Source organism: Telopea speciosissima, chromosome 5 (assembly GCF_018873765.1).
Source record: "Telopea speciosissima isolate NSW1024214 ecotype Mountain lineage chromosome 5, Tspe_v1, whole genome shotgun sequence".
NCBI classification, from domain to species: domain Eukaryota; kingdom Viridiplantae; phylum Streptophyta; class Magnoliopsida; order Proteales; family Proteaceae; genus Telopea; species Telopea speciosissima.
The window spans coordinates 31987331-32006763 of NC_057920.1; the positions used below are offsets into that span (position 1 = coordinate 31987331).

General features: G+C 41.6%; 1 protein-coding gene and 1 pseudogene across 1 annotated transcript; one reads left to right on the forward strand and one right to left on the reverse strand.

Moving 5' to 3' along the window:
- The first annotated feature begins 563 nt into the window (after positions 1-563).
- LOC122662294 lies at positions 564-876 on the forward strand (annotated as a pseudogene).
- Positions 877-13108: 12232 nt separating this feature from the next.
- On the reverse strand, positions 13109-16679 carry LOC122661312 (the record flags this gene model as incomplete). Its single annotated transcript, XM_043856670.1, has 5 exons — positions 13109-14122; positions 14481-14544; positions 15115-15375; positions 15823-16263; positions 16441-16679. Coding segments are annotated over 5 exons (2019 nt in total), but the record flags the coding sequence as incomplete, so codon positions are not given.
- Between the last annotated feature and the right edge of the window lie 2754 nt (positions 16680-19433).

Below are 19433 nucleotides of genomic sequence, written 5' to 3' on the forward strand. Positions count from 1 at the left end.
AGGCATATTGTACATGTATCTATAGATGTGTCTTTACACATTACTGTATTGTACTATACATGTACGACCCTATGTACAGAAACCCCTACGAATGGGTGCATGTATATACCATGTCCCTACGTATGGGTACATCTATGTGGTGCATATATCTCTTTTACCAAAAAAGAATATATAATGTCATCACACCCACACCCGTACCTGTACCCGTGCCTGACCCTGACCTCAGCCTTGGCCATGGTCCAATCCGATCTGGCTTAGCTCAGTGCATGCATATGTGTGTGTGTGAAAAGCACCCCGGATCCCATCCTCACACATGGGACAAGGGAGATTTCCCTTGGGAACCCTATGTCCCTTATAAGCTACATGAACACTTATAAGCTCACCATTCGACATGTCCATAACCAATGTGGGACTAAACTTGAAGAGGTTCTTATGCCTTTTCAAGTTTCCCATACTATTTTCAAAATAAAAGTTTTCCCAACCAGCAAAGCGTTAGATTTCAAAAACCAGGGTGAGAAACAGTAGAGTTGCAGTAGATCCTTTTGTGTGAGAGTGAAGTGAGGATGTGAGGGAGAGGCAAAGGAGGGAAGGGATTGGAAAAGGGAGGAGCAAAGAGGCATCAGAAGGTACTAAGATATAATATTCAAGACGTCACAAAGCCTTTAATTCCTCATCTCGCAAGTCGTGGAGGTGTCAAGCGTATCAGTGGTTTGATCTATGAAGAGACTTGAGGAGTTCTTAAGATCTTCCTCAAGAACGTTATTCGTGATGCGGTTACTTACACAGAGCATACTCGCAGGAAGACCGTGACAACCATGGATGTGGTTTATGCTCTTAAGAGGCAAGGTAGGACCCTTTTATGGGTTTGGAAGTTAGGGTTAGGGTTTTTCATTATCTCATTGAGTTTTGGTTGTTTTTGGTAGAAGAAAGGGGGCTAAGTCAATATGTAGTAAAGTGAAGAATTTACATTAATCAATGATTATATTGATACATTTCGCTATAACATTTTGGCAATTTAACAGAAATCAGGTTCGATCGAAAAAAAAAAAAATGTTCCCCTTACAAGTCTATACAAGAGGTCCATGGTTCAAGTCACCATACACACACACAAGTGTTTCCAAACGAAACAAAGCAGAGGAAGGGGTTTTCATAATTTAAAACTTTAACTTTTCAAAAAGGAATCTTTTTGAAATATAAAATCCAACGATCCCCCACATGTTTCAAAATATCGATAAAATAGAATAGACTACTGAGTAAATTTAGACATAGTAGGACACATTGTTGGAGGTATCTTTTGGATTTGAACCTACAATAGGTCTGATGAACTACGCTACAGAGTACACGTAAAGTCAGATGTCACACCCCAAACCAGCCCCTGGGAGGATTAGGTAGGTGACCCGAATTGCATAACGGCAATCCATCAAATCCCACGGATGTAGAAGCAGTTATTATATTCACGGTCCCACATTCATCACATTACTACAGGTAAGATCAGAGTGCTGCAGATAAACAATAATTACAATAGCAAAGAGAAAGAGTAGCGATACGGGAAATCATGATAATATATACATACATATGTTTGTCCTGATATATTTCCCAAACTACCCACAAACTGGAAAGTAAAGCTGACAAGCAACAAAGCCAAAGAAAATACATACATATATATATACAGGGTGAGCAGACTCAACCCCAAAAAGAAAGTAAGAAAAACTACAGCAAAACCACAAGCAAGATGGGGATAAACTCCTAACAAAAGCAAAAAGGAGTCCCCAACACAAAAAGCATCAAGTGCACTCTTCAACGGTCTTCATCAATGACCACCGAGAATGCACGCATCATTGGCATGACCTCCATCAGGGTCCACACAAATATCATCATAATAACCAGGGCTCTCCTCCTCATAATGAGCCTCCATGCCACAGCGGCATCGATCTGCAAAATCATCTAAAGAAAAACAATGTATAACAGAGTGTGAGCCCCACTGAGCTCGTGAGCAAAACATATCATCATGCATGCACATGCAACCACAATCCACATGATCCTACATGATATGCAAGTCCAGATTATTTATTAGCCACCTAGCATTACAACTAAGTCAGGTCAGTGCTACTACATTCCCTAATACATGTATCCCTAGTGCAGGCTTGGTTACCCCTTCCTGCGATACACCCATTGAGTTATCAGAGAGGACCAGTCAGCTCCTACATTCGTTCACCAAGGTCAGCCCCCACTAGCCCTCTATGATTAACCTGTAGGGCAATCCATTCCTTTCTCTTTTCTTTTCATTTCTGGCTTATAGCCCATAATCACCATTCCGGTGCAAACACATTTCATTTCTTTTCATTTCTTTCTTTTCTCATATACACATATGGTCACCCTTACAGGCATCCAACACTTTAACCCATGTTGGCAAGGGTGCGTAGCATGGGTGATGAAACTCTAACCCCATGTCTATATGGCATCGTATGAGTTAGGTGGTGTCAACCACATCCCATACTACGGGCTACCACAGGCCTCATTTCCAAGCTGACTATGGCATCTAATCTAACATTCACAATCATCAGATAATATTCACAGTGTTGATCAACAGACAATCATTGTGTAGTAATTTGAGAAATTGAACAGAATTACATGTACATACACAATAATATTTCACTCACCTGAGTCTGGTTCTATGAACTCGATTGCAATTTCAGTTCCAACAGCAGTCTGGTTGTAGACCTCAAGCATGGGATCAAATCCTAGATATAAATGAGAAATTGTCATATTAAGTTTCCAATCTGTCTCTAGTAGTCCTAGGGTTAACCTAACTGGGTTGACCCAATGTTCAGTTGGTTTTCACTTGGATTTCTCTGGGCCTTACACTGGGCCTTAGGCCTGTGTCCTGGTGCATCATCCAGAGATGGTGGTCTAGGGGTAAAATGGGCATTCTCAGTAATTGTACCTGACCCTAGGTCATAATAGGCTTACTGTGCTGTCCACAGCTTGTCAGTGCTGCAGAACCAAGCACAGGTAGGGTTTTCATCATCTGCGGGGCCCACTTGTGTTCCTAAGCCAAACCTTCATATGGACAGATGTGAAGAGGGGCTTTTAGGTCATTTTCCACCTTTCCACACTGCACCATGGCCAATGGGTGAGGTCCCCCAAGTTAGAATGCCAAAACAACAGTGTTTCACTCACTGGCGGATGGCTCTGGGCGTTGGGTGCATCGCCCAGTGCATCGCCCAGAGTCTTCAAATCGACATCTGGCTGAGATTCCTAGGTTGTTGATTATGGGCAGTGCCCAAATCACCTCCCCTTGCATGTTAGGGTGCTAGGTACCCCCAGGGGTGGCCGTCAATATGGTCCATGTGGATTTTCCACTGGGCCTACCACTTGGCTGCCAGAGGCTGCCCAAACAGCCCAGTAAATAGTATCACAAGGTTTTCTTCTTGTATGAAACTCAGTTTCAGCTATATGTTAAGCTAAAAATAGGTGTAAAATGGTGATTCAAGGCTGCTACCACCTAGGGCTTGGTCCCATGCAGCCAAGGCTTGCATCCAGGGTTCCAAACAGCCAGCCAATAGTGAATCAGGGCAGTGTAGCCAGGTACAACTAGTATCGGTTCCAGATCTGTGTTACAGATGTATAATACAATGCAAAACACTCAAATCTTCCATGCATCGGGTTTGCATGGTAGATCTGAGGCCATCCATAGCATTTCCCAGCTATTTTGGGCTGCCAGAGGGCAAGAACACATCAACACAAGCATCAACAAAGAAACCAGCAGGTATGAGCAGGGATTATATACCTGTACAGATGTTTGGATGCTCGGTTCCAGCCTTGGATGGGTGGCAGCCCCTCCTTCCCTTCCTTCTTCTTCTTTCTTCTTCTTCTTCCTCTTCTTTCTCTCTTTTCTCTCTTCTTTTCTCTCCCACGAAATGAGCAGTAGAAAGAACACTAAATGAGCCCAAGGCTCACCTATTTATAGCCCCAGCCCATACTAGGGTCATTTTGGCTGTTAAGGCCCCTTTTGAAAATGAGTTTTTAAACTGATTCACAGTGATTTTGGGCACACTGGTGGGGCCACAGTGAACCAAGGGTATGAGGTGGTCCCTCAGACTCCCCTCTATCTATGGAGGGTGCCCATGTCCATTATGGGTGGTCCCCATAATTAAAAACCAATTTAATATGCTATTTTGCACACTGGCCGATGCCCCTGGGCCTTGTCTGCACCGCCCAGTGCATCGACCAGTGGTTCCAGCAAGGCTGAAACTTAGTAGGGTTTACACAGGGGTTTGACCCTTGGTCAAGGCATTGTCCCCACATGCCATTTAGGGTTCTTTAAGCATATTTCCAGGGGTGGGTCCCACTTTTTGGAGAGGAGAGAGATTACCTGGAGTCCAGGCCATACATAATGCTATGAGCTGTGTAGCTGCAGGGGTCAGCTATCCATCTTCTGTCAGGTATGTAGGAAGACATGCACAGAGTTTCCTTATTAATCCAAATCACTGGGGTGATACCCCACAGTGCTCTTGGTTGCCTGGTCAGGGGTTCCTGTTCTTCAGTCAAAATTCCAGCCAGTCAGGGGCAAGGTTTGACATTTCTCCCCACCTTACAAAAATTTCATTCCCGAAACTTGGTTACCTTGCAATTCAAAGAGCTGGGGATATTTCTCCTTCATTTCTTCCTCACGTTCCTGTGAAGCTTATTCTACCAGATTGTTTCCCCATCGAACATTCACAAAAGCGACGGTGCGGCTACGGAGGTTATGCTCCTTTTTGTCCAATATCTTTATAGGTTGCTCTTTGTAGGTCATATCCACATCCAACTATTCAGGTTCAGTTGATAGTGCATGTGTCGGGTTGTTAATGTACTTCCTCAGCATTGACACATGGAAAACATCATGGACACCTGACAAGGATGGTGGTAGTGCCAGTTGGTAAGCTACGGGTCCCACTTTATTGAGTATTTCATAAGGACCGATGAATCTTGGGCTCAACTTGCCCTTCTTATTAAAACGTAGCAATCCTTTAGTTGGAGACACTCAAAGGAATACTTTTTCTTCGACTTCAAATTTAATGTCCTTCCTTCGATTATCCACATAACTTTTCTATCTTGACTGGGCTGCCTTGGTCTTTTCTTTTATAACATCCACCTTGTCGCAGGTCGCTTGTATCATCTCAGGTCTGAGATATTTTCGTTTGTCAACTTCATCCCAATATAACGGAGTTCTACATTTTCGTCCATATAGAGCTTCAAATGGTGCCATGCCAATGGTGGAGTGATAGCTATTATTGTATGCAAATTCCACCAGAGGTATGTAAGCATCCCAACTACTTTTCATTTCCAAGACACAGGCCCGAAGCATATCCTCCAAGGTCTGTATAGTTCTTTCCAACTATCCGTCCGTCTGTGGATGGAAAGTTGTACTAAGATTCAGTTGAGATCCCACTGCCTTCTATAAACTCCTCCAAAACCTTGAGGTAAACCGAGGATCTCTGTCAGACACAATACTGACAGGCGCGCAATGTAAGCGGACTATATTTTCTATATATAATTGGGCAAGCTTCTCTATAGAGTAACTTATCTTGATTGGTATGAAGTGAGCTGCCTCTGTCAGTCCATGTACGATCACCCAAATCGAATTCATGCCCTTCCTGGTGTTGGGCAGATTTGTCACAAAATCCATGGTGATCCTTTCCCACTTCTACTCAGGTATAAGAAGTGGCTGTAATAAACCATACGGTCTGTGTCTCTCTGCTTTCATCTGTTGACAGGTGAGGCACTTGGACACATATATCGCTATGGTCTCCTTCATTCCCATCCACCAATAATACTTCTTCAAATCCTTGTACATCTTTGTACTTCTGGGGTGGATTGTATAGGGTGAGTTGTGCGCCTCTTTAAGGATTCGGTCTTGGACATCAAAATCATCAGGCACGCACAGTCTGTCTCGAAACTTTAATGCGCCATCATCGGCCAAAGAAAATCCTGGGTCCTTATAGACACCTTGTTGTACTTCCCAAATGATCTTGGCCAGCTCGGGGTCTAATGGTTACTTCGTAATTACCTCTTCTCGTATCGAGGACTGTAGATCCATGGCCGCTAACTGTATAGCCGTTCCTTCGATCATGAGTTCCAAATCAAACTTTCGAGCTTCTTCTACTAACTGTTCGGTTACAACTGAGGAAACAAGAGATGCAGTTTGAGATTTTCTACTCAATGCATCAGCAACAATGTTGGCCTTACCAGGGTGGTACTGGATTTCACAGTCATAATCTTTCACCAGTTCTAACCACCGTCTTTGTCTCATGTTCAGCTCCTTCTTGGTGAAGAAATATTTCAGACTTTTATGATCACTGAAAATTTCACTCTTTTCACCATATAGGTAATACCGCCATATCTTTAACGCAAAAACTACTGCTGCCAACTCTAAGTCATGAGTGGGGTAATTCTTCTCGTGTTCTTTTAATTGTCTGGAGGCATAGGTGACTACTTTACCTTTCTGCATTAGGACGCCACCTAATCCTGTCCTAGATGCATCAGCATATACCACCATTCCTCCGATACCATTCGGAATGGTCAAGACTGGAGCTGTCACCAATCGGTTTCTCAATTCCTGAAAACTCTTCTCGCATGCTTCATTCCATTCAAATTTGGCTCCCTTCTTGGTAAGTTTTATCATGGGTGTTGAAATCCGTGAGAAATTTTCAATAAACCGTTGGTAGTAACCAGCCAAACCTAAGAAACTTCGGATCTCAGTGGCACTCTTTGGGGTTTCCCATTCGAGAACCATTTTCACCTTTCCTGGATCCACTTTAATGCTGTCTTCAGTAACGATGTGTCTCAGGAATCCAATCTGACGTAGCCAAAATTTGTATTTGCTAAACTTGGCATAAAGTTGGTGCTCTCGCAACCGCTGCAACACGAAGGTAAGGTGTCAAGCGTGTTCTTCCTCATTCTTGGAGTACACCAGAATGTCATCAATAAATACAATGACGAACTTATCCAACACATCATGGAACACTCTATTCATCATGTCCATGAATGCTGCCGGGGCATTGGTTAATCCGAATGACAAAACCAAGAATTTGTAATGTCCATATTGGGCTCGAAATGCCATTTTCTGAATATCACCGCTCTTGATCTTCAATTGATGCTATCCTGACCTAAGATTGATTTTGGAGAAAACTCTTGCTCTTTGTAACTGATCAAATAGGTCGTCAATACGCAACAACGGATATCGATTTTTAATAGTCAGCTTGTTCAACTCGCGGTAGTCGATACACAGCCGCATGCTACCATCCTTCTTCTTAAAAAATAGCTCGGGTGCTCCCCAGGGTGATACGCTGGGTCATATGAATCCCTTCTTCAACAGGTCTTGAAGTTAAACCTGCAACTCCTTTAGTTCGAATGGCGCCATCTGATATGGTGCCTTGGATACCGGTGCTACACTAGGAATCAGATCAATCGCGAACTCTATGTCGCGGTCAGGCGGTAACTACGTCAGATCTTCTGGAAAAACATCAGGAAATTCTTTGACGACTTCGAGTTCCTCCAAGGGTTTTATCATTGCCTCTATGTCTATTACAGTGGCCAAATAGCCTTGGCATCCATCATCAAACAACTTTTGTGCTTGGAGTGCTGATAAGGTTATCCTCCTGGGTTTCCTTCTTTGTTCACTTTGATAGGTGAGAACCAGCCCATCATCCATTTTAAACACTATCTTCTTCTCTGCACACAAGACATTTGCACCATAGATGGATAACCAATCCATGCCTAGTATCATGTCAAAATCCTTTATATCCATCTTTATCAACTGTGCAGTTAGCTTCTTCCCACAAATCTTAATCTGGCAAGGGTCGTAAACCTTCTTCAAACTCACGACACTACCCATTGGTGTGTTGACTACTAATTCATGCCTGATGTCTCTTGGTTGATCTTTCATCTTACTCGCAAAAGTGGTGGAGATGAAAGAGTGGGGTGCGCCCGAGTCGAATAACACTCGTGCAGGTATGGTCGAGACATTCAGGGTACCTAGGGTTTGTAGGTAGTTTAGGTTACATGAAGTAAGCCAATTATTCCCTATAATTTAGTAGTGTTCAACAAACTTACCTGTCAATACATCGGGGTTCACCTCAGCTTCTTCATTTGTCATCCCAAACATCTTTCCTCGCGTCTGATTGTCCTGTGGCTAAAAAGGTCTAGCGTAGGGCTGATTTGGCGAGTTGCTGCTATACCCACGCGATCTGCAATCTCTAGCCATATGCCCTTCCTTATTGCACACATAGCACTTATACGTTGGAACAGCAGGTGTTGAGGCTTGGCTAACTTGACTTTGTGCTGGTCGGCGAAGCTGCTGTTGTCGCTTAACTCGTAGTTGGTTGAGCAGGTCGATTGAAAGTGGGGCGAAAAGGGTTCTGACCCACGTTCGGCCTACAATATGGAGTTGGATTAGGGCTTGAACTTGTTCCTCGATAAGCTTTATTTGGCCATCCAAATGTTTGAAAATTATTTGGCCTTTTGTTCAACCCAAGCGACGTCATAGCCTTCTCTTTCTCTTTCTCTTTAAATCTATCTTCCATCATCTTTGTCTTGTCGACCATTTGAGCATAATCCCAAATGTCCATAATTGACAGTACTGATCCAATCTCATTTGTGAGTCCTTTCTCAAATTTCTTGGCCTTACTAACTTCCCCTTCCAGGTGCTCTGGAGCAAAATGGAACAAGTCTTCAAATCATTGTTGGTAATCCAACACTGACTTGGTCCCTTGCACCAGTGCAATGAACTCTGCTTCTTTCGTATCCCTGAAACTCTTTGTGAAGTAGTTCTTGATGAAAACTTCTTTGAATTGCTCCCACGTGGGGTTTGGGTGAGTAGCTTCCAAGTTAGGCTTAGTAGCTTTCCACCAAGCTTCGGCTTCATTCTGCAACTGATAACCCACACATATTAGTTTCTGTGCGTCCGTACACTCCAGTACTTCAAATGCCTTCTCTAGGGCACTAAGCCACCGTTCCGGCTGCATTGCCTCGGAAGTTATTTTGGAAAACGCAGGCGGTTGGAGTTTCTTAAATCTCTCCATAACCTTGGCGGTAGAGTTCTCCGCTAAGTGTTGAGGTATAGGCGATGGAAATAGTACGGGCCGGTTGGGTGGTGGTGGTGGTGCCACACGTTCATGCATCATGGTTGCAAACTGTGTAGACATCTGACCAAGCAATTCTTGTTGTTGTTGCATGGTCCACATCATAGTGGTCATGAATGCAGTCACATCGCCGGCTGCCACATTTGGCTGAGGTACTGCACCAGTGACTTGTGCAGCCGCTGGTGCCTCTGACGAAGCAGCTGATGCTTCAAAATTTTGAACCTTAGTCCCATTTGGCAGTTCAACCTCCGGTATAACACAAGGTTGTTTCCCTTTGCGACCACCACGAGAACTTCTTATTGTGTTGACCATTGTGGCTTCTCTGAAAAGAGGAGCATGTTCAATATTCCAATATCGCTCATCAGGGTCAACAATTATTTCCTAGCTAGTGTAGGTACAAACCTAGTCCATAGTTCCAGTGAATTTCATGAACCGCACCAGTAAGGCAGATTGTTAGATATGTTGTCTTTGTTTATTATGAGGTGTTTCTTTCATTTTGTGTTTTGTTTCTCTTCTTAAATATTTTATGTAATGGTATGCTATGTATGACACTATATGAGAGATTTCAAATTTTTAAATAGAAGGCTTTTAATTATTTACCTGGTCTAACAGGCAATCTCTGTAACTTCCAACTGGTAATAATGTTCTGCATGTAGAGGTAGGCTATGTCACTTCTAACTTCGTCTGCTAAGTATAGGTAGGTGGCTTGATCCACAGGCTCTAATGTCTGCTAGGGCTAAATAAATTACTAGCTGGTTCTCAGCACGTGCTCGTACTTCACATATTCTGATCAATCTCCTTCTCAAGTACCTAATTTACTGCATGGTGCTGGGGTCTCTAGCCTTGGCTGAGGTAATGGGTCCTGTCATGGAAAATGGTTCTAAGCGTCAGGTTATACTTAATTAAAAGAATTAAGTACATGTCTAATGGAATTTACATAACTAAGAATCAATAAAAATTTACTTGGGTTGGCTTGAGGTACCTTAGCGTCTAAAGTGTTTTGATTGGCTAGGCAAGTGTTTGAGTTAAAATAAAATCGCAAGCGTACGGGTCAATCGTAGCTACGGGTCGAACACGAGGAGATATACGCCACTCTATTTAACTAACTTAAAAGTAATGCAAAATGAATCAAATTAAAGTGTTAAATTAAACTAATTAAACTAACAAAAATCAATGCATCCTAACTCATAAGCATCCAACAAAATTAAGGGATTAAATCGGCGTCCTAACACATGAGCATCTAACCTATCAAGCTAAAGCGAATTGAAAGGAATAAAAATGCAACCACACATACTAACCACATAAAAAGAAATAAGGGAATAAAAATGCATCCATAAACCACAACCATATAAAATTAAAATAAAAGAAATAGAGGGGGAAGAAGAAGAAGATAGAGAGAGATAGAGGAGATGGAGAATGAGATTGAGAGTTTAGATAGTAAAACCTGGATGTGCTTGCATGAATGTAAATGAAAAGCTTGAATACTTGCATAAACTTACCATGGCCTCCTCTTCTAAATCTTCAAGTCTTGTCATCAACTTAAGAACTTAGACTAGAAGGCTTAAAACCTAAACTAGAATTAAGAAATTACAACCCAATTGAAGACTTAAATTGAAATTAAAGTATAAACTAAACCTATTATAACCATTAACTAAAAATTATAAAAGCAAACTAGAACTTAGAAAAGCCAAAAATCACAAATTAGAAGGAGAAGAAGAGAAGAAATTTCACTAAGTGAATGAGCCAATTTATACAAGAGAGGTAGGGGTATTTATAGGTGGAAGAGAGGAGAAGAGAGAAGATGGAAGTGTAGGAGAAATATTCCCTAAGAAAAGAGAATATTCTTTTCTCTTTCCTCTTTTACAATGCCTTGAATCCTAAGAAAAAAGAAAAAAATAGAAAGAAGAAGAAGAGAAGATTGTTTACATAGACCTTCTATTTCTAGAAAAATAAATTTCCAATTCTAACAAGTGCTTCCTTTTCTTTGTAGATATCTTCTCCAAGCAATAAAATCAAAGCATCTTTGATTTTTCAACCTTCCATAGATGAGAAAATATAAATCTATCCCAAGTAGAATTCTAGAAGTGCCCTTGAGAAGTTGGAGGAGAGAGAGAGTAAGGGTGATGACTAGGATTCCTTTAAGAATAAATAAAATACCCATTCTATCCTTCAGAAAACGTGGAGCATGGGGTGCTTATATAGGTGTCACCATTGTGTTCCTTGCGAAAAATCACACAAAATAGACCCAAATTTCATCCAATTCGGAGTTGGGGAGCCCAAGATATCTCAAGTTGAAGTTGGACTGTCCAGAGCCTTCCAAATGGAATCTTTCGGGTACAGTAAAGTAACTTCTGATAATTGCATTAAGGCCCCTAAAATTCCAACTTCCGCTTCACTTTGTCCCCATCCGACTGTCAATAATTATAAATAAACCCCTACAGACCATTTTCACGCGTCGTTACGGAAACGGCCATAACTTCTTCGTTTCAACTCGGAATTAAGTGTCGTTTGAACCATTGCGAAGCTGACTCGATGGGCTATACATCCATTTACACTTCTAAAAAGCTTAAAAACATCTCCTTAGCATCATCTCCTTCATTTTCACAAGAATTCACCTAAACCCTGAAAAGCACAAGAAAGCACCAAGTAACTCTGTCCAATGTGGTAAAATGTATAATTTATGCCCTAAAATTTCACACATAAATGTGCTCATCAGATTCCCCCACACTTGAACGTTACTTGTCCTCAAGTAAAGCAAAAACAAAAACTAACCTAGAATGCAAAAAATCCTAACTCACTTTCGTAGGAATCACGGTTGCACCTAGCATCTGCAACAAGCCTTTAAACCCCTAGGTTACCCCTAGTGGACGAGTTGTGTCTCGTGGGTGTTTGTAGTGAATATACACCCAAAATTCAATTGTAAATAAATGTTGTAAATTTTAATCATGGCATAAGTAGGACAGTGCACATAATCCCAAAAAGTGTTCAACTAATGATCAAGGAGCCAAAGGTTCCCCCACACTTGAATTTTATCACCCCACATCAATTCAAGTAACAAGCATGCATCAAGTTCAAGGGATCTCCTCATATTTTCTGAACACTACTCACCTTCAAGTAAACCCCCCATAGCATCGATGGAACCAAAGACTTAGGCATTGAGTATTGTTGACCATACTTTTTTTTTTTTTTCAGGCATTAAGCCAAAAGTTTTTTTTCTTTCTCAACCACAAACTCTATTTCTACTCCACTACTGTTCTCTGAATGACATGGTGGAGCATACACCAGACACCCAAATACTTAGTAGCTTCGCTTTTTGCATATATCCATAAAACATTGAGACATTGATGCAAGAGTTTTTTTTTTTTTTTTTTTGTTGAGTTTCCTTCCAAGGAATTTCGATCAAGTCACCCCGCTTCATGAGGCACAAGTCTCCTGTCTAGTCCTAAGGAATTCCACTTTCTTTTCTCGTTCCTTGTTTTTTTTTTTTTTTTTTTTCATTCACTTCCACTTTCATGCCTTGCCTTGCCACAAACAAATTGGTCTCAACTACTAGCCAAAAGATCAAAGGGGTCCATAAACACATAGAGGAATCTAACCATCACATGAAGTAGCACTCATATTTTCAAACTCAATCTCCATCACCGGATACAAACCAACTACCATCCCCGAAAAGGGATTTTTTATTATTTCGCATGCTAGGAGGGCACCTAATTCCCTCTCACTCTCGCTTTGCAAATCGAAGAGACTTATGCACATACCCAAAAACTATCGCCACAATCAAAATTCACAAAATTCACAATTAAAGTCCAACACACCCCCCCCCCACACTTAATTCATGTATTGTCCTCAATGCATGCAGAAAAGAAAGAATAAGGACAAGGGAGGGGATACATACCAGGATATCAGGGGTCAAGGTAAAGAGGTTCATGGAGATTCATGACCTCTTCGTCAACTGGAGTAGGCATCTCTATGTACAGCTTCAATCTTTGGCCATTGACCTTGAAAGTAGCTCCTGTACTTGGATTGAGGACTTCAACAGCCCCATGAGGATAAACTTTTTGAACAATATAGGGGCCATCCCATCTAGAACGCAGCTTACCTGGAAAGATATGCAAATGAGAATTGTACAACAAAACATTCTGGCCTACCTCAAAAGATTTTCTCAAAATGTGCCTATCATGGAAAGCCTTGATTTTTTCCTTGTAAATTCGGGCATTCTCATATGCCTCATTCCTAAGCTCTTCCAACTTAGATAGTTGGAGTTTCTTATGGGCACCTGCAGTGCGTAGGTCAAAGTTAAGCTTCTTGATAGCCCAAAAGGCCTTGTGCTCAATCTCTACAGGTAAGTGACATGCCTTTCCATACACCAGACGGTACGGAGATTGACCAAGATCGGTCTTGAAGGCTGTCCTATGGGCCCACAATGCACCTACCAATCGGTTAGACCAATCCTTGCGGTTCGAGTTGATGGTTTTCTCAAGAATTTGCTTGATCTGCTTATTTGAAACCTCAACCTGGCCATTGGTCTGGGGATGGTAGGGTGTGGCCAACTTATGGACGACACCATACTTTTTCATAAGGGCCTCAAAAGGCCGATTACAAAAATGCTTGCCCTGATCACTAATGAGAGCCCGGGGAGTACCAAAACGGGAGAAGATGTTCTCCTTCAAAAATTTCACAACCACCTTGTGGTCATTGGTCTTACAAGCAACTGCCTCAATCCATTTGGACACATAGTCCACAGCAAGTAATATGTACAGGTTACCAAAAGAATTAGGGAAAGGCCCCATGAAATCAATACCCCATACATCAAACACCTCAACCACCAGAATTGGGTTGAGGGGCATCATATTTCTCTTAGTAAGACGCCCTAAGGATTGGCATGAAGAACATGCCCTGCAATAAGTAAAAGCGTCTTTAAACAGACTAGGCCAATAAAATCCACACTGTAAAACTTTGGCCACAGTCTTGTTAGGCCCAAAATGGCCTCCACAAGCCTCGATCATGGCAAAAAGATAAGACAAATTGTTGCTCATGATCGGGACACATCTCCGGATTACTTGATCCGGGCAGGTCTTAAAAAGATAAGGATCATCCCAAAAGAAATACTTAACTTGTGAAAAAATGATTCTTATCTTGGGTGGACCAATGTGCAGTGTCACACCAGTAACAGATAATTAACAATGTCGCAAACCAAGGTTCACTAGACACCGCCATCGGATACTCATCGGAAAATTCTCGTTGACTGGAGAATCAACATCAAGGAATTAGGCAGCCGGATAGATGGTCTGCAACCGAATTTTCACACCCTTTCTTATCCCTAATTTCAAGATCAAATTCTTGTAACAAAAGGACCCACCTAATGAGGTGAGCCTTGGCATATTTCTTCTGCATAAGATATTTGATAGCTGCATGGTCAGTATAAACAATCACATGTGATCCAACCAAGTAGGGCCTAAACTTCTCTAAAGCAAACACAACAGCTAAAAATTCTTTCTCAGTGGTGGTATAATTAAGCTGTGCATCATTAAGAGTCCTACTTGCATAATAAATCACATGGGGCAATTTATTGATTCTTTGCCCAAGAACAGCCCCTATAGTAAAATCAGAGGCATCACACATAAGTTCAAATGAAACTGTCCAAATTGGAGCTTAAATAATGGGGGCTGAAGTCAACACTCTTTTCAATTGCTCAAAACTATCATGACATTCAGAAGAGAAATCAAATGGGCAGTCTTTTGCCAAAAGAGAGGTGAGAGGTCTAGCTATCTGCCTAAAGTCCTTGATGAATCTCCTGTAAAAACCTGCATGGCTAAGAAAAGATCTAATGTCCTTCACACTCTTGGGTGGTTGTAAATTGGCAATAAGGTCCACCTTAGATCTATCAACCTTGATCCCTTCTTTGGACACAATGTGACCAAGAACTATACCTTGCTTTACCATGAAGAGGCACTTCTCCCAATTCAGGACCAAGTTCTTTTCTATGCATCTTTTAAGAACCAAAGAGAGATGATGCAAGCAATTAGAAAAATTAGACCCGTGAATAAAAAAATCATCCATAAACACCTCTAGGAAGTGCTCTACCATATCAGAAAAGATACTCATCATGCACCTTTGGAATGTAGCAGGGGCATTGCAAAGCCCAAAAGGCATACGCCGGTAAGCAAAGGTTCCATAAGGGCATGTGAAAGTGGTCTTGTGTTGGTCCTCTAGAGCAATAGGAATTTGATTATACCCTGCATAACCATCTAGAAAACAATAATATTCATGGCCAGCTAGTCTCTCTAACATCTGATCAATAAAAGGTAAGGGGAAGTGGTCATTCCAAGTTGCCGCATTCAATTTCCTATAGTCAATGCACACTCTCCATCCCGTTTGGATACGGGTTGGAATCAACTCATTATTAGCATTCTCAACTACAGTGACTCCTCCTTTCTTAGGCACAACCTGCACAAGTCTCACCCATTGGCTATCAGAAATAGGATAAATGATGCCATGATCCAAGCATTTTAGGATCTCTTTCTTGATTGCCTCTTTCATCACAGGATTAGCCCTCCTTTGGGGTTCCCTAGAAGGTTTGGAACTCTCCATCAGATGTATATGATGTTGAGCAATGGAGGGGCTAATACCTTTGATGTCAGACATGGTCCAACCTATGGCTTCCTTATTGTCCTTTAGAAGCTTAATCAACTCTTCTTCCTGAATAGAAGTCAAATCAGAAGCAATAATAACAGGAAGAGTATGATCATGTCCTAAGAAGACATACTTGAGGTTGGAGGGCAATGCCTTCAACTCTAATGTGGGGGGCTCAATAATAGAGGATTTGGGAATGGAAGTGGATAGGGGTCCAAGGGGCTCCAAAGGTGGTTGGATGCTCCAGACCTCAAATAAGGGAGTATCATCAACACCCTTCAATTCTTGCATACATTCTTGAAATCCCGAATCAAAATCAATCTCAAAGAATGTATCAATATCATTGGGAAATCCTTGAAGCATATGCACCTCTTCATCCATGTCAGGCTGCTTGCCCAACCTAAACACATTGAAGTCAATAGAAGTATTGCCAAAAGATAATTTCATGAGACCATTCCTGCAATTGATTAAAGCATTACTGGTAGCTAGGAATGGTCTACCCAATATGATTGGGATTTGGTCCTTGAAGTTGGCAGTGGGTTGGGTATCTAAAACAATAAAATCTACAGGAAAAATAAATTCCCCAACCTTCAACAGGACATCCTCAATCATTCCCTTAGGAACTTTAACCGACCGATCTACAAGTTGAAGAGTAATTTTGGTCGGTTTCAGTTCTCCCAATCCTAGTTGTTGGTAGACATAAAAAGGTAAGAGGTTCACACTTGCACCAAGGTCTAATAAGGCATGATCAATAGTAGTATGGCCTATAGTGCAAGAGATGGTGGGGCTTCCCGGATCCTTATGCTTGGCTGCTACTGGCTGTGAGATTAGAGAACTAATGTTAGCAGCTAAGAATGCCTTTTTGGGCCCATTGGTGGTCCGCTTTTGGGTGCATAAGTTTTTGAGGACTTTAGCATAAGCGGGGATCTGGGCAATAGCATTCAACAAGGGGATATTCACCTGAACCTGTTTGAACACATCCAATATCTTCTCCACAGAAGGAGACTTCTTGCTAACCAACCTATTTGGGAAAGGGGCAGGTGGGGTATAAATTCTTTCAGGGTTGGTCTTTTTAACTTCCTCAACAGAATCCTCTTTGGTTTCCTCAACCAAATCATCTGGTATATCTTTAGGTTCATCAGAAGAACCTGAAACAGTAGGCACTTTGATGACCTCTTCAGAAGGGGGAGAATCAACAGGAGTATGAGATGATAAAGACTGAGGTGCACTAGCCTGTTGATACTCACGGCCACTCCTTAAAGCATAAACAACATTTACCTGTCTGGAGGGCCCTTGGTGCTATTGGCCTTGTGCAACATTATTTGGAGGAGCTTGGGTACCTTGCTGAATATGAACCTGATGCCTAAGATTTGGCTCAGGCTGGCTAGGTAACTTCCTTATTTCCCTCTCATGCAGGATTGTGACAAGCTGGGTGAGTTGTTTTTTTATGTTATTATGGCTTGTCATGAGAAGAGCTATCTTGTTGTCCATCTCATTCAGTTTTGTTGCCTCTCCTATATTGGTAAACCCTGGGGGTTGTTGATAAGGTGCAAGGAGAGGAGGCCTAGCAGAATTAATAGAAGGTCTTAGATGAGGACGAGAGGGAAAGGGGTTAGGAGATATTCCTTGGCTTTGTGGTGCATAGTTGGGCCTTTGGGCACCAACCTGGCCTTGATGGTTAAAGTTGGATGGGCCTGCTTGGTTCCCTTGATTCCATGAGAAATTGGGGTGATTTCTCCATCCTGGATTATAAGTATTGCTATATGGGTTATTTTGGTAGAGAGCACTTACATTCTCAGTGCTGGAATTGCCAACTAAGGTGTTGGGGCATTCCTCAGAAAGGTGTCCAGGGGTTTGGCACCAACTGCATACCGACACATGGTTGACCTGGTTGACCGGATTAACTGGTATAGACTCTTTAAGAACTATGGACTCCAACCGTTTTATGAGGCTGTCAAGTTTGGCCTCCTTGGCTGGCATACCCTCAATGAGATACCCCTTAGTGGTCCTTTCAGCCTCTTGGAAAGATTCCCATTCCCTAGTCTTATCAGCCAAGTTGGTTAAGAATGTCCATGCATCATTCTCCTCAGAAAAAGAAGTAAAGCCTACTGGACACATAGACTCTACAAGTTGCTTGGTCTGATAATCAATACCCTCATAAATAATTTGGCATAGCTGCCACAAGTCAAAACCATGGTGAGGGCATTCTAAGAGGAGGTCCTTGAATCTTTTCATGAATTTAGAAAAGAACTCATGTGGTTTTTGCCTGAACTGGAGGATGTCACTTTTAAGCTTATTGGTCTTGTGAAGAGGGAAGAATTTTCTCAAAAAGACAATGGTGAACTCATCCCATGTATTAATGGAGTTTGTTGGCAGTCCATAGAGCCACTTCTTGGCCTGGTCTTTCAGGGCAAATGGTATAAACCTAAGCCTAACTGCATCATCAGTCAAATTCTGGACCTTAATTAGAACACAGACCTCCTTAAATTCCCTAAGGAAGAGATACGCATCCTCATTAGCCATCCTATGGAAATGGGGTAGCATGCTGATGAAGTTGGTCTTGAGTTCATAGTTATTCCCTGTAACAACAGGCAGACTAATGCATAAGGGTTGTGCGGCCCTGGTGGGGTAAAACCTATCCTTAAGAGTCTTGGGTTGTTGGTCACCCATGGTCAAAGGTGGTAGAGAAGGTGGTCTTCTAATAAGACGATTACTTGAATCACGAATCCACACCTTAGCCACCTAAACAGATATGAGGTCTCCTTTAGAAAAATTAAAGAAAAATAAAACACTTAAAAAAAAAAACTAGAAACAAGAGGGAGCCCAAGGTAAATAGTGCATCTCTATCCCTCAAAAAAGCGAAACAATGGTTCAAAAGCTGTAAGGATGCCATATAGGTTGACAGCAAGGGAACCCGTATAGTCTTCTATAGCCACCTACGTGCGACTCCAATATGGATTCTAATGTAGAATGGAGGTCTACTATACGTTTATGTTTCCAACACTCTCACTATGTCACTTTCCTGTTATCAAGAGTGGTCACCTCCAAAGATAAGTCACATGTCAATCCACCCAACCAAGTCAAGATGTAGCGTCATAGGTAACTTAATCCTATGAGGGACACCAAAAGATGGAGGGTTGAAGCATATGAAGGACTTTAGATTGGGCGCACACTATTTGAAACAGAAGAAAAACAAGAAGAGGTTTTCAAAAACTGGTTTTTTTTTTTTTTTTAAAAAAAAGAAGAGAAAATAATAAACTAAAACACTTCGAACTACTTAAAAATCAGATAAATAAAATGAACAGTAATCTCCCCGGCAACGACGCCAAAAATTTGTTTGAGTTAAAATAAAATCGCAAGCGTACGGGTCAATCGTAGCTACGGGTCGAACACGAGGAGATATACGCCACTCTATTTAACTAACTTAAAAGTAATGCAAAATGAATCAAATTAAAGTGTTAAATTAAACTAATTAAACTAACGAAAATCAATGCATCCTAACTCATAAGCATCTAACAAAATTAAGGGATTAAATCGGCGTCCTAACACATGAGCATCTAACCTATCAAACTAAAGCGAATTGAAAGGAATAAAAATGCAACCACACATACTAACCACATAAAAAGAACTAAGGGAATAAAAATGCATCCATAAACCACAATCATATAAAATTAA